Raw genomic sequence first — 11,032 nt, 5'->3', positions numbered from 1 at the left:
GTATATACTAGAATACCATTAAACATTTCCATAAATATCTGTAAATTTGTTAGATTTTTATGGGTTGTCAATGAAAATTGTCGTTAAATTGTAGTGACTAACACTAGCAGAAAAACACAAACTTGGCAACAATGATGGCGATGTTGTTGTCTTGGTGGAATTAGCAGACACGTCAAAATCCACATTATATATTTTATATCTATCTAAATTTACATCATTTCCCTCTCTTTACAAGTATAAATATAAATAAATAAAGGAAAACTAGCTTACATACAAGTAAGCGAAGAGTTCAAGGCAAGAAATATTTCCTCCACAAATTATAGAATACTAGATCTGCTGGTCTTCGGCTGCTGCTGCCTTCGTGGGTGTGATTCTCGAATATAATTACGATAATCTCTCTGTAACCACTATGATGGGTGGTAGCCAAGTAAATGACGACTAGTGGTTTAATGTCAAAAAGCTCTCAAATCGGACGATGCTTGTAGCAATGATGTATATCTAGTAACCAAGTTACGAACATTTCGATCTTTTTCCCTGAATCTAGCAATAATTTCCTTTAAACGGTTTTTTTTTTTTTTTAATGTCAAGCACTCTGTACTTTATACAACAATAAATATTTCAAATCAATTCAAGCGGCAAGAAATCAAACAATATTCTGGAACTTTTCTCCAAGCGCAGTAACAGTAGCAAAGATATTACATTTTTCTTAAGGTTCAAGTCCAACTGCTACAGATTTTCGATAAATGGAGGACAACTGTTGTGTATGGATTATCTTTTTTTTTATTCAATTGTTTGTCCTTCTATATCGTTATAAAAAATAAAAAAATGACCGATTTTCCAGGGAGTTTTAAGGACAAGGTTAGCGGTGCTGGGCTATGGCACCGCTGTGAGGGGTTCACACGGGGGAGGGAGGCTGTGCGGTGGACGTTTAAAAATTGTCTGAAAATCCCAGAGGACGCTGGGACTAAAACTTTACTAGATCTGGCTGTCATCCGGAGATACCAAGAAGGACAACAAGAATCACTGAATATGAACATGGAGGAGGACGCTGATGTTAAAGGTAAGTGCAGAGGACATTTGTGTTACGATTAATATTTTTCATTTGTAACTTTGTCATTATTTCAGAAGTAAAGATATATATATATATATATATATATATATATATATATATATATATATATATATATATATATATACACACACACACACTATGTACCTTAGTGCTGCTCTCGGGTGTCAGTCTTCTCCTCTCCTCCATCCTTCTTTCCTTCCATCCTCTTCTGTCTTTCTTTCCTTCATTCTTTCCTCTTCCTTCTGCCTGTGGGTGACTTTACACTCCCTCTTCTGTCTTTCTTTCCTTCATTCTTTCCTCTTCCTTCTGCCTGTGGGTGACTTTACACTCCCTCTTCTGTCTTTCTTTCCTTCATTCTTTCCTCTTCCTTCTGCCTGTGGGTGACTTTACACTCCCTCTTCTGTCTTTCTTTCCTTCATTCTTTCCTCTTCCTTCTGCCTGTGGGTGACTTTACACTCCCTCTTCTGTCTTTCTTTCCTTCATTCTTTCCTCTTCCTTCTGCCTGTGGGTCACTTTACACTCCCTCTTCTGTCTTTCTTTCCTTCATTCTTTCCTCTTCCTTCTGCCTGTGGGTGACTTTACACTCCCTCTTCTGTCTTTCTTTCCTTCATTCTTTCCTCTTCCTTCTGCCTGTGGGTGACTTTACACTCCCTCTTCTGTCTTTCTTTCCTTCATTCTTTCCTCTTCCTTCTGCCTGTGGGTGGCTTTACACTCCCTCTTCTGTCTTTCTTTCCTTCATTCTGTCCTCTTCCTTCTGCCTGTGGGTGACTTTACACTCCCTCTTCTGTCTTTCCTTCATTCTTTCCTCTTCCTTCTGCCTGTGGGTGACTTTACACTCCCTCTTCAGTCTTTCTTTCCTTCATTCTTTCCTCTTCCTTCAGCCTATGGGTGACTCTACACTGAGTGACAAGCCAAATGGTTTCCTGTGCACCAGGAAACCATTTACTATGCTGGGTGGTAACCATATAACCAAATTTTGGCATCTGGTGGTTTAGTGGGTAATTAAGGCGCTATAATCGGATTGAGCCGGTGAAGGTTTATATCCAAGGGCAGGTTGGGGTTGATTGGTTATGTAATGCCACTCAGGTATGAGTGAGGCTGGTCACTCTCATCTTAAATGTTAGGACCAAATGCCGGTCAATTTTTACACGTTGCCCTCACCCGACTTTTTCATCCAACCTGAGTGTTTCCTGTTGTTTTTGGTGTGATTCGATCGATTTTGACCTTCGTTTCTATCGCAAGTCGCTAGTTTTTGTTGAACGCCACTAGCGACTTCTGGTGGGAAGGACCGGTCCAAATCAACAAAAATCACACCAAAAACAACAGAAAACACTCAGGTTGGATGCCTGTTATCACGTGAAACATAATTTTTTGCGGTTCTTCCCCCTCCCCCAGGAATACTGGGGGACCTGTGGGAAACCGGGGTGTTGGGTGGGGGAAAAACGCAAAAGCGAGTGATTTCCTATTGGAACTGTTATCAAAATCATACAAAAAACACTAAAATCCTTCGGAAGAAAATAATTTTAAGCTTCTTAGGGAGTTCGTGTTTCCTAACTGGGGGGCTTTGTCCCCCAGACCCCCCATGACATTAACCAAACCTCATCTAACCTAACCTAACCGGGTGTCAATAAGAAATAATGCATTTACCTAACAGTTTACAGTTTCTCGTCTGCATCTGAAGAGTCGTCTGTAGCTGTAACGGCAACTGGTGACGGGCGGCAATGCAACACTTTCTGATTCTCAAGTAAAATGAGACTTTTGCCTTGATTTGGGTACTCTGTTCCTGTTGAAAGTAAAATATGCGATCACACAAAGGCTACAGTTTTATCTTCTTGCTGGTAGAACTGTGAAATATCTATCTATCTATCTATAGCCCGACGCCCTAATCCCGCAAAGGGTGGCCGCAGACAAAACGCCTCCAAGTCACTCTGTCACCCACCATTTGACTCCCCTCCCCCCAACTCACCCCCCCCTCCCTCATATACCTCTCAACTCCATCCCTCCACCTCATCCTCGGTCTACCCCTCCCTCTCCCTCCCTCCACCTCACCTACATACACCCTCTTAGTCAGTCTTTCATTCTCCATCCTCTCCACATGTCCAAACCACCTCAGTGTATTTCTCCTAATCTTTTCAACCACATCCACATCTACCCCACAACGTTCCTTCACTTCTTCATTCGTCAACCTGTCCCTCCATGTCACTCCACATGCTCCTCTCAAGTAACTCATTTCCACTGCTCTCACTCTTGACTTGTTCCCCTCTTGCAAGGTCCACGCCTCGCTTCCATACGTCAGGGTAGGGATCACAATACCATCATGCAGTGACTTCTTAACTTCCATACTCACCTCCCTATTTCTCATCACTGCAGTGAAGTAATAAATTTTGCAGGCTTCCCAGTCCATGGTTGGAGACGAACTGACTTTCAAATCTTGCGAGCCCTAGCATGGGGCATTTGAAATTCTAGTTTGTGATTGGCTGATTCATGTGCCACGCATGAGCTTTATCCACCCACACACATTACAAGCACCAACGAACACACATAATTGTCCGACCACGGCAGGGAAGATCTCTTTCCCATTCAAAATAATAAGTGTAATAAATTGCATAGCTCATCAATGGCTGATTTAAGTCGGAAGTGTCATAGAAGAAAAAATGCTTAGAATTGTGTAAAGTATAAGGTGAGTTAGCCACTTTTGTTGTCAGTGAGTTGAGTGTAAGTACGAAATAATACCACCTATCTGTGATTGTGATTGGCGGAAGTAAATCACGTGTAACTCGTTTATTATTAATTTGCGAGAGAAATGTCATAGAAGAAAAGATTCTTAGAATGACCAATTCTACTAGAAAATGTTAACGAAGTTGAAAATCGGATGAGGGCAACGTGTAAAATTTGACCCAAATGCCTAGCCCCGGGCTCCTACGCTCCTATGGAGCAATGTTGGATTGGATGATGGATATATATATATATATATATATATATATATATATATATATAGATAGATAGATAAATAGATATAGATATAAATTTGTCTTGGTGTACGTAGGGACTGGACGCATGCCAGATAGCCAGCCTCCATGATGGCATTGCAAATAAGTAAATTGTTACCAGTTATAGCCACTCACAGTAATGTATATATCAGTCAGCTTAAGAAATGGGGTATTTATTTCCTTTATTGCTGTTTCTACAACAGGCAATCTTACCATAGCCAGTGGATTTGTGCTGCCATGTAGTGTATGCCTGTATGTGTGTTATTGTGTGCAGATGAATATTACCAAATGTTACACAACACACTGAAAGGTGGATTTCGTTTCCCAACTCACAGATACAGATGACTTCTGGAAGAGGCCCATCCTTAGGCCTGTGTCTCCAGCTCTGTATTTAAACTAATTTCTGCTTCCTGGTCAGTAGGCTGGACGTACTGGCTTGTTTCAATTTGTGCTTTAGCCATGCAGTAGGTATCCACAGTACGCGAGTAGGCCTATATGGGCGGCAGAGGAGGTCGCTTACAAGGCATTTGCTTACTCAGAATACATAAACTTATGGGAAAAATTATATATGGGTGGCACCCCCCCTTCATGGGCAACCCTTGAGTTGCCTTTCAGACCTAAGTACAGTAGATCCTCGATTATCCAGGAGCCACGGGGAATTGAAAATGCCGGTAAAATGATTTTTCCGGGTTATCAATGAACACCTATTTCCTCTTGTCTTACACCGTACACCAGAGAAGCAGCGTGACTTGCATGTACAGTAATAATACCACATACAGAATAATTAATGTAATAATACATAAAATTAATGTAATGTGTATATGTATAGCATACGGTGTACAGTAATACAGTACTGTAATGTGTAATGTGTACTCACCCCAGACATGGGGTAATAGTAATATGTAATAGTAATAGTAATAGACTATTACAGGGTTTTCAAAGTAATAGGAATAGTAATAGATTACAAGTTCCTGGCTGTAATATTAATTGTAATAGTAATCGAAGGCAGAGTAATAGATAATTGTATATTACTTTCCCATTACAGACACTTCTTTAATACCGTTTACCATAATCAGTAAAATCAGCCTTCTCACCCTGGTTACCTGTTGGCTGCTCTCCAAGCTGCAGGTACACTACAGGAGACCGTGCAGAATGGAGAGTGGTCAACAGGCCATCAGGTGATCTAGACACACTTGTGCATTCAGTGCAACAGCCTCCCAATGATAATGAAAATAAAAACCATTTTCAATTCAATTCATACCATTATCATAAGTAATACTGTATATTAATAGTAATAGTAATACTAATAGATGACCAAGTAATAGTAATAGATGACCACTAAAGTAATTATAATAGTAGTATAATAGAGAGCAATTGAAATTAATAGTAATAGTACCATAATAGAAACCCAGTAATAGACCCCATGTCTGACTCACCCATGTCTGGAAACCCTGCAGCCTACTGGAGCATCAACAGGTCATGGGTGAGTGCACATCACTGTATTACTGTATATTGTATGCTATACATATACACGTTACATTAATTTTATGTATTATTACATTAATTATTAAGTATGTGGTAGTATTACTGTATATGCAAGGCACGCTGCTTCTGTAGTGTACGGTGTAAGACGATTCCAAGACAATTCGCTGTCAGATTATTCCCTGTCAAAACATGGACGATTCCCCGTCAGGACAATTCGCACCCTGGACAATTCCTCGTCATCAGTAATCCACCTCCCAATCTACCGAAAAGCCACTCAACCTCTACTATAATAATTTTACTAAATGTTTAATACAACTGTATAATGTATAATGAACTTATGTTTACTGAACTAGTACTGTAAAAATTAAACGTTAACCACTGTTGTATCCTTGAACTTTTTTTGTGTCTTTTAAAATTTTCCTTTTTTTTTCTCTTTTTACTGTATTTACTGTACATGATCACTCAACATCATCACTCATCACCATCACATCATCCACATCAGATTCAGATTCAGAGGGAGGGTTGGGTGGGGGAGGCAGAGTTGTGGGTGATGCAGGCTTATCAACACAAGTGGAAAGGCTGGATGGGGGTTAAACAGGCCTGATGGGGCAGACTGGTGGAGCAGCCGTTTTTGCTGGTGTGGACGTTGCTGCATCACTATCTGGGAACCCCACAAACGAACAGGAGGATATGAGTAAAATATTTGTTGTTTTCGCAGGATTACCCCTCATGAAAAAGTCCCTGATATCTGACTGTTTGATTGCTACATGATGGCGATTTTGGAAGTCATCATAATGGCTATGAAAATGAAGCAGTTCATTAGCTGTGTAAGCTGGATTTCTCTCCATGAATCAGATGATCTTTTGAAATGATTCATCAGCATCTTTCCACGAGACAAACATACTCTTTCCTCCTCCTCCTCATCGCTTGAATCCACCTCTTCCACATCTTTCTTTTCAGACAAAAGAACACTGTCGATGATTTCCTGGTCAGACAGAACTGATATTCCACCAAAATATTACGGAAAATTGCGATAAAACAGCAGTGTGTTGTGGTGTTTACACTGTTAACCCACAAAACAATGGTGGGGACTGGGGTGATGCATTCTAGAGGCGAAGGAATAAAAACATTCGGGTGGGATGGTTGTGTGGTGAATTTGAAATGCCGGTTAGGTCCTGGAATTTCCATGGTTGATCAGTTTTGGATTTCTTCTTTAAATTGTCCGGTTTAGCTCCAATTCCGATTGCTTGGCTTGCGGGTAATCGAGGTTCTACTGTATTGTACTGTACAGGGAGACTAAAACATACACTCAGTCCTTGTAAATCGCATGTTTATAAATCACGGCTTCGTAAATCACGGCTAAGTGGGTGTCAGACTGCCGGCAACCTTAAATCGCTGTTAAGTCACGAAATTCGCAGACCTAGGCACCGAAGTTGGCCTTTTCCGAGGAAAATCGTAAACCATGGCATTCAGTTTGAAAATTACAACCCAACAACCAATCACCACCCATCCCTGGTGGCAAGTGTGCATACTAATGCCGCCATGTTGTTGTTGTTCTTCCCGCCAGTCCGCACACTACAGAACATCGCTGTGGAGTACGAGAGCTACCTGCCTTTTTTTTGTGCACCTTCCCCCCTGCCTCCTACCTGCCATGGCCCCTCCCGACCCCCTGATGAAGCGCTCTAAGCAGTATGGCGTCAAGAAGCTGCCGCCGTTGTCGTACAGCCAACGTTTGGAGCTCATTTGTTGTGTTGAGAGGGGAGAGAAGTTTTCAAAGCTGACGAAAGAGTTTGGGAAGAACGAGTGCTGAGAGGTTCTAAGTTCTTCCCAACATCACCCCACTCCATTCACTTAAGCAGTTTCGTCATAGGATTAAGATGAGGTCACTTAAAATGGCTTATTTCTATTTAATACATTTACTGAATATTCCTAAATTTGTATGTAGGTAGGGTGCTGTGGGGGCGGGTTGGCCAAAGTCCAGACCCAGATTCATTTTTCACATGAGTTATTATTTATAAACCACTGAATTTGTAAATCGCGGCAGTGGTCCAGACCCAAAGTGCCGCGATTTATGAGGATTGAGTGTATTACCTAAGATAAGGTAAACCAACCAGATTATAGCTTTACTAAGTCAACAAGGATATGGCTTAACTAAACCAACAAGAATATGGCTGCTCACCTTAACCCAAGAGGACAACAGGCTTGATGGAGGTAAGACATCACAAGGTGTGTGGAGTGTAGGCAACCGTTATTGTTTCTTGGGGGGGCAATGTCACGTGCTCAGGGTAACCCCGGATTTGGGCCACTCTTCGCTTCCTGTCTCACTTACAATGAGTTCAATTCGCTTACTAATAAAAAATACACTAAAATTAGAAAAAAATAGGTCCTTGCATACAATGAGGATCACGTACTCAGAACTCACATACTGTAGTACCTATTGTAATCAAACTTACGATAATTTTCTGATTCATGGAAGTTCTGTCCAGTCTCTTCTCAAAATTAATTACAGATTTTGCATTAACTACTTCAGTAGGTAGGCTGTTCCAAGTGTTTGCTACCCTATTTCAAAAAGCATATTTCTTTTTTTCTAGTTTTGACCTCCTCATAAAAGGTATCTTGTTATGTCCTCTTGTACCTGTATCCTCTTGCACCACAAGCATTTCTTCACATACACTTTTATCATATACTCCACACAATAGGAAGCTTTTTGTCTGCAGCCACCCTTTGTGGGATTAGGGTGTCAGGCTGTAGATAGATAGATAGATCCACACAGTATCTTGTATATCTCCACCATGTCCCCTTGTTTCCTTCTTTATGTCAGTGGTGGTAAATCCAGTTTCATTAATCTTTCCTCATCTATCTATTCGTTTCGATTTTCGTTTTTAAAGGCTCCAACATGCTTGCATGCGTCAGCCTTGGTCACCTAATGGCGGCTCTCCATGCTGCACGATCCATTGCAGCCTCCCTGTTCAGTCCCTTAACCCTGAGGTCACACTTAATGACCTCGTCCCATGTCTTTCTCGGTCTACCCCTCATAACCCTACCCTCAGTATTAACACTTCTCACCTTCCTCACCCAATTATCATCCCCCATCCTCTCCACATGTTCAAACCATCTCAATCTACCTCTCCTCATCACAGCACCAATACACTCCAGTCTCATCCTACCTCTCAACTCTTCCATCGTAAACCCAGCCCCCCGAGACCTTGCATGCAGGGACGCACTACACATCCACCTAATCATTGTCATTTCTGTACGTCTGAGCCGGCAAATATCCTCCTCCTTCACTGTCCAGGTCTCACTACCATACAGCATCACACTCCTAACACATCCTGCATACAAAGACCCCTTAGCACGTAGGGAGAGTCCTCTCAATGTCAGGAGAGGCAAGAGCTCCCTGAACTTCTTCCAACCACTTCTCACCCTAGCCACAGAGCTAGCTCCAGCCTCACCTCCAGCACACAACAAGTCTCCCAAATAACAAAACTCTTCCACACACTCAAGAGATTCACCAGCAAGTTCAATCCTTTCACGTCTGACAATCTCCACCTGCTCACCCCGGCACGCCGTACACATAAAATCAGCATTATCTCGCAGTCTACCTCTGATACCACTACATCTCTTATGCACCCATTTATCACAAACACTGCACAAGATGGAATTACTTCCCACGCCCTTGTGGCAGACTTCACTTGGCCACTCTCCCTCGTCTTTGACAGTACCGCCACCAACCCTAGATATCATCACTTTTGTTTTATCTGCATTTACCCTTAAGCCCTTGTGCCCCATACCATCTCTCCACTTCACCTTTCCTTCGTCTCCCTTTCGTTCTCTGCAATCAACACCAAATCATCAGCATACAACATGTCCCATGGGAGTCTGTTTGTAAAGTCACGTGAGAGGGCTTCAAGTACCATGATAAATAACATGGGACTCAAAACTGACCCCTGATGCACACCAACATTCACGGAAAACTCATCACTCAAATCTCCATTCACTCTTACCTGGGTGTGAGCACCCACATACATAGCCATAACCACCCTAGCCAGCCACTCCTCCAAGCCAAGCTTTCTCATTGCCCACTTCACCACCTCTCTAGGGACTCTGTCAAAGGCCTTTTCCAAATCAACAAAAACAAAATAAAGATCCCTTCTCCTACCAATATATTTATCCTGAAGCTGTCAAGCAATGAATATAGCATCAGTGGTCCCCCTACCTGGCATAAACCCCAACTGCATCTCATCAATATTTACTCTTTCTCTAATCATACCTTCTAAAACTCTCTCCATTACCTTCATTATCTGATCTAAAAGCTTTATACCTCTATAATTTCCTCTTTCCAGGGCATCACCCTTCCCTTTATACACATTTACAAATACACTCTTCAGCCAGTCATCTGGGACAACACAATCATAAATAATCCTATTTATCAGGTCAGTGACTAACCTCACCCCTATATCTCCTGAGGCCTTCAACATCCATCTATCTATCTATTGCCAGATGCCTTAATCCCATACGGGGTGGCCACAAACAGATCGCCTCCACGTCACCCTGGCCCCCGCCATTTCACTGCCCTGCTCCCAACTCACACCCCCCTCTCTCATATACCTCTCCACTCCATCCCTCCATCTCATCCTCAGCCTTCCCCTCCCTCTTGCCCCCTCCACCTCACTCACATACACTCTCCTTGTCAATTTTTTCAGAGTAAGGATCAGCTGTGTAGCCCGCCTGTGTACATTTTTAGAGGCCTCTGTATTCTTCATCTTAAATGGACACCATACCTGATCAGCATAATCCAAGTGTGGTCTTACCATTGCAGTGTATAATTCCCTAAACTTGGCTTCATCTTGTGTTACAAATGTTCTTCTAATAATTCCAACCAACCTGTTTGCTTTACTGTACTGATTTTTTCAGTCAGATGCTCCTCAGAATTCAGTTTAGTGTTAGTTATTACACCCAGTCTTTTTCAGCATTTACTTCTCTTAGGCCAGCTACACACGGTCAGTTTTTTGTTCCGGTTTAGCTGTGCAGATCAAAACTGCACAGTTAAAAGGGAGCGTGTGGATGAGGAATTATCTGCGCACTTTTAACTGTGCAGATCAAAATCCTGGCCTGAACGATATCCGTCGATGACAGAAAACTTAACTGTGAAGATTTGAACTGCACAGGTAAACCAGAGCGTATGGAGGTAAATTTGAAAGTTTGCTTAGTCTGCACGCAGCATCAGTTGTGGCAAGATGTCTGACATGCGCAGTTTTTCTTATGTTGCAAACAAATTCATACCCAGTTAAATACAATACCTTGAAGTATTTGTCTTTTAATACAGCAAGAATAGTTCTCCAAGTCTCAGGTATAACTCCACTCTGCCTGTGATGACATCACTGTTGTGTACAGGAGGTCGCAACAGGATCTTCCAGTGTTGCCAGAAACCTGAGAGTAGCAGTCACACGTTTGTCTGGTGTAATGGCTTTCCTCATACACGTGT

The 11,032-nt window shown here is 42.0% G+C and overlaps 1 protein-coding gene across 2 annotated transcripts in view; it reads left to right on the top strand.

Moving 5' to 3' along the window:
* Window positions 1-907: 907 nt before the first annotated feature.
* Window positions 908-11,032, top strand: part of LOC145395500 (uncharacterized) — a 102,511-nt gene continuing 92,386 nt past the window's right edge. For both annotated transcript variants that reach the window (XM_080269108.1, XM_080269107.1), the window contains exon 1: window positions 908-1,060. In XM_080269108.1, coding sequence (XP_080125234.1) covers window positions 1,030-1,060 — 31 coding nt within the window. In that variant the 5' untranslated portion in view covers window positions 908-1,029. The remainder of the gene's footprint in view (window positions 1,061-11,032) is intronic.

The sequence above is a fragment of the Coenobita brevimanus genome, chromosome 31 (assembly GCF_032717465.1).
Source record: "Coenobita brevimanus isolate Jiangsu-jjx chromosome 31, ASM3271746v2, whole genome shotgun sequence".
Lineage (NCBI taxonomy): Eukaryota > Metazoa > Arthropoda > Malacostraca > Decapoda > Coenobitidae > Coenobita > Coenobita brevimanus.
The sequence above is the reverse complement of the archived record's forward strand: the minus strand, read 5'-3'. Positions and strand labels throughout refer to the sequence as shown.